Source organism: Trypanosoma grayi (assembly GCF_000691245.1).
Source record: "Trypanosoma grayi strain ANR4 Tgr_913_V1, whole genome shotgun sequence".
NCBI classification, from domain to species: Eukaryota; Euglenozoa; class Kinetoplastea; order Trypanosomatida; family Trypanosomatidae; genus Trypanosoma; species Trypanosoma grayi.
In genome coordinates this window covers 2,693-6,779 of record NW_008826532.1, presented here as the reverse complement: position 1 = coordinate 6,779, position 4,087 = coordinate 2,693, and the positions used below count along the sequence as shown (strand labels likewise).

General features: G+C 57.5%; 2 protein-coding genes across 2 annotated transcripts; both read right to left on the bottom strand.

Annotated features, from left to right (window-relative positions):
* Window positions 1-49: 49 nt before the first annotated feature.
* On the bottom strand, window positions 50-1,738 carry DQ04_09131040 (putative serine/threonine protein kinase; the record flags this gene model as incomplete). Its single annotated transcript, XM_009315823.1, has 1 exon — window positions 50-1,738. The coding sequence occupies one exon, from the start codon at window positions 1,736-1,738 to the stop codon at window positions 50-52; it is 1,689 nt and encodes a 562-aa protein (XP_009314098.1).
* A 714-nt stretch (window positions 1,739-2,452) lies between these two features.
* Window positions 2,453-4,021, bottom strand: DQ04_09131030 (hypothetical protein; the record flags this gene model as incomplete). Its single annotated transcript, XM_009315822.1, has 1 exon — window positions 2,453-4,021. One exon carries the CDS (start codon window positions 4,019-4,021, stop codon window positions 2,453-2,455), a length of 1,569 nt encoding a protein of 522 aa, XP_009314097.1.
* Window positions 4,022-4,087: the final 66 nt, after the last annotated feature.

The window sequence follows — 4,087 nt, the reverse complement described above, 5'->3', positions numbered from 1 at the left end:
GGGGGCGGGCGGGCTTGGCGTCCTCGCTGCCCTGCTAACATTTGTTCCGTCAGGGGGCGCCGTCTACATAACGTAAATTGTCGGGCAGCACAATCTCCACTGCGACCGCGTCTTTGGGTTCCTTTTTGCCATTTGCCTTGCGCTGTTGTATCGCCTTCGCTTTTTGCTCTCGAATCATTTCGATCATCTTGGCGCGTTCTTGCTCCCTCTTTTCGCGAAGCAGCTGCCGTTCTTCTTCTTGTCCCGGTCCCGGTCCCAGGGGCGAACCCTGGCGGAAAGCGGACGGGGTGCTCTTCAGCCGCCTAAACGCTAGTGGGTTCTGCCCATTCAAGTGTTGCCCGGACGAAGGCAGGCGAGCTAATGGTGACGCATTTCTGTTTGGAGGGCCGCTGTCTTGATCGTTTTTGCCGTGGGCGATTTTTGTGCTGATGATGCAGCGCCGTTGGTTGACAATCGGTTTTGCCGCTTGCTGCTGTAGTAGTGGTTGTTGTTGTTGGGGTGGGTGAAGTATCGGCACTGCCTCCATCCGCACCTCGCATACAATACCTGGCTTTAGCCGCGAATCGATTTGCTGCGTTACCGGCGGTGGCGTCGCCACGCGCTGCGGTGACGCCCCTGATTGGCGCCGTTCCTGCCGACGCTGCAACTCCTCCAGCGTCGAGGCAGTGGCCGCCAACACCCGCTCATCCGACTGGCGGAACTTTCGGAGGTAGCGCTCAATGACGCCCAAATCGTGATTACGCGCGCGCGCCCACTCGGAGAACTGCTGGGCATCTTTTTCCGCCCCCGCTTCCTTCGCTTTCTCTTCTTCTGGGGAAGCCTCTGCTGCAGAAGGCGGGCGTTGCGGTTGCTGCGGCGATTGCTGCTGAACCTTTACGAGGGCCGCGTCCAGTGCTCGCTTGGGCAAGTGCGGCGGAGGGCCTTTGTCCCCCGCCACCCTCGCAGCGGAGGGGCTGCTCCGTGCGGTGATCGCCTGCTCCGTCATTTCCAACACCTTTGTCAAGCCACACCGCTTTTTCGGGTCCACCTGCAGCATGGACGTGATAATGGCGCGCACATCCTCCGGCACACTTGGCGGGAGCGGGGCGAAGTCACCAGACGTGATTTGCTGCACGAGGTTCGCAAAGCTACTTGGACAGAAGGGACGCCGTAGCGCCGCAATCTCATAGAAAACACAACCGAGCGACCAGACATCGGATGGGAAGCTGTATGGTGTGCCCGTCAGGAGCTCCGGCGAGATCCAAATGGGCGTGCCAACAAAAGTTGACGTCAGCGAGACCGTGCGGAGGAGCGCCTTGGCGGAACCAAAGTCGCCAAGGTACAGCTCCGTCGCACCAGCGTTGAGGAACACATTGCCTGGCTTCACGTCGCGGTGCATGATTTTCTGCTCATGGCAGCACTGTAGCGCCTCGATGAGCTGCTTGAACCAGCGCAGCATCAGCGAGTGCGGCAGCGGCCGCTTCTCCCGCGCCAGGCATTCAAGGTGCGCCTCGAGGTCACCACCCTCCGCATACGCCAGCACAACGTACAACCCACCGTCATGCACGAAGGACTCCAGAAAGGGGATAATGTTAGGGTGCCGTACCCGCAGCGACACGTTGAGCTCCTCCATGCCTTGCGTCCCGTCAACCAGGCGCTTGATTACTACCCTCCGCGTCCCATCCTGCTTGTCCACAGCCAGGAACGTGCCCGTCGTGCCACCCAGCTGCTTGATGATTTGGTAGTGTTCCATGCCCATCTTGTCCGATTTTTTCCTCCGCCCTATTCAGCGCCCGGCAATATGAATATAATGGACACTTTTTCTCTGTGCCTCTACGTACGTGCACGTTATCGATGTTCAACGTCAGTGAGAAGAATTGCGTGGCGTTTTGTATCGTGACGTTGCCGCAGCTAAAAGGAGAGCTGTGCGGCACAGACGCTGTCGGGTGAAAGTATGGGTTTATATGTGTGTATATATATATGTATATATACGCAGGGAGGTATGAGAATGAATATGTGTGCGTGTATGCACGCCAATTGAGAAGAAAGAACAGAGAGGGTATCAAACGAAGAGAAGTAGAGCGTAGCACAAAGCCGCCGCTTGCCCTTTTGTTTTCCCTCCTCCTTCCTTTCCTTTTCTCTACCTTGCTGTTGCTGTTGATGATACCAACAGGTGCACACTCCCCTCTCAACCCTTAATGTGATCAGTGAGAGATACGAGACAACCGAGATAGAGATAGAGGAATGCACGCCATATTAATAATAATAGCAATAACAATGGCAGCAACGCCGTCAACAATCCCATACAGAGGCAACTGTGCACAGCAGGTGCAAAAAAAAAAAACTAAAGAAATACTGATACAACTCGGTACCCGCTCACCCACCCCCGTCCTCTTCCCACGCACACACACACACACACTCTCTCTCTCTCTCTCTCCGGCACTTACTCACTCACTCACCCGCCTCCTCACCATTAGCTCGTGTAGCGGAGGAAAAAGTTACAGTAACTCATCAGCAGCTCTGTCCGCGGGAAAATGTCAACAACAGCGATGCCACTGGTCTGCGCGTCAATCATTGCAATCGGCCCCCATGACGCCCTGGTTGCCGTCATCTTCGTACTCTTCAGTGCAGCAGCGGCCGAACCGCCGTGGCCTACCTCTGTCACCGTCACATCGAACATCTTGGCCCGCCAGTCGAGTGCACAATGGAGGCGGTACCAACGCCGTGGCGTGAGCCGAAACGAATGACCACCACCACCACAACTGCTGCTGCTGCTGTTATTATAATCCGCTACAACAACCTGTAGCTCACTGTTCTTCAAAAGAAATGCACAACTACGACGTCCGTCGCTGTCACGGCAGACGAGTCTTTCGATTTTGTTTCGCCCGTCGCGTGTCGCGTCGCACCAGAACACATCGACACACCACTCGGACGGCTGCGACAGCTCCGGCGGTATCGCGTACGCAACGGCCCCGATGGTGCTTAAGATGGGCGAATCGGCGATCGGCATGCTGTCGCGCATATGCTGGGCAAGACGCCCGCACGGCATCAGCTGCAACAGCGATGGCACGCCATCGCCAGCAACAGCCCCAGGGGGAGCTGCGGCGAAAGTGTTAAGCGCTAACGTACCACCGCCGCGCGGATGCATCGGCAGTTGCCCCTTCGCGTTCTCTAGCGCCTCTGCAAGTTCCACCTCGTGGAGTTGAGCATCCTCTAGCAGCATCTGCACGTGCCAATAGTCCTGCTGCAGCTGCGCAAAGGCCTCCGCCCGCTCCTCAAATCGGCGTTCTAAGTGCCCCAGATTGACCTCCGAACTTTCCCTCGCCGCCTCCATATCTGCAAGGCGCACGGCCTGCTGCTGCAACACTTCTTCCAGACGACTGCAGTTCGCACAGCGTCCTCCCGCCATTGTGTCTCTCTTCAGCTGCATGATGTGCTCCCGGAGTTCTTCCACCACCGTGGCATCCGCCACAGCACTGTAAGTGTTGATAATCTCAAGTACCTTCTGCTTGCTACTGCTTCTGTGCTGAAGCAGGGCGAGCCACGTCTCTGAGAAGGGCACCGCCTTCGACAATGTATCGAGGAGTGTGGCCAGCTGCTCCATTGTGATGGCGCAGCCGCGCCGGTGCTGCCCTGAGCGCACCCACTGCTCAACCTCCACAGCGTTCACAAGGCGCAGACCTGCCTCCGTAAGCGCGAACAGCAGCGTGGCGAGCTCAAAGGAATCGAAGCCGTGCGTCGGCTCCGGGGGTATTGTCGTCAGCTCCGCATCCCAATTCATCAACGCGGCTGTGCCCATAAAGATTTTTCGGTATTGCAGCAGCCAGTAGTGGTCGACCCACTCTCCCAGCGTACGTGAGCCTCTGCTGCTGCTGCGTAGTGCCGCCAGTGTAAGGGCCACGAAGCGGTCACAGTTGCACAGCTCGTCCTTCCCCAACCGCAGAAAGTCGCTGCACGGTGATGCGGACACACCATCGACGCACATGAAAAACTCCTTCATGTCCTCCGGCGTGATGTAGCCGGCCACGCCGACATCCATCATGCGAAAACATTCCTCCAGTATGCGTGTGTCCTCCAGCTGCAGGCGACTGGCGCTGCTGCTGCTGCT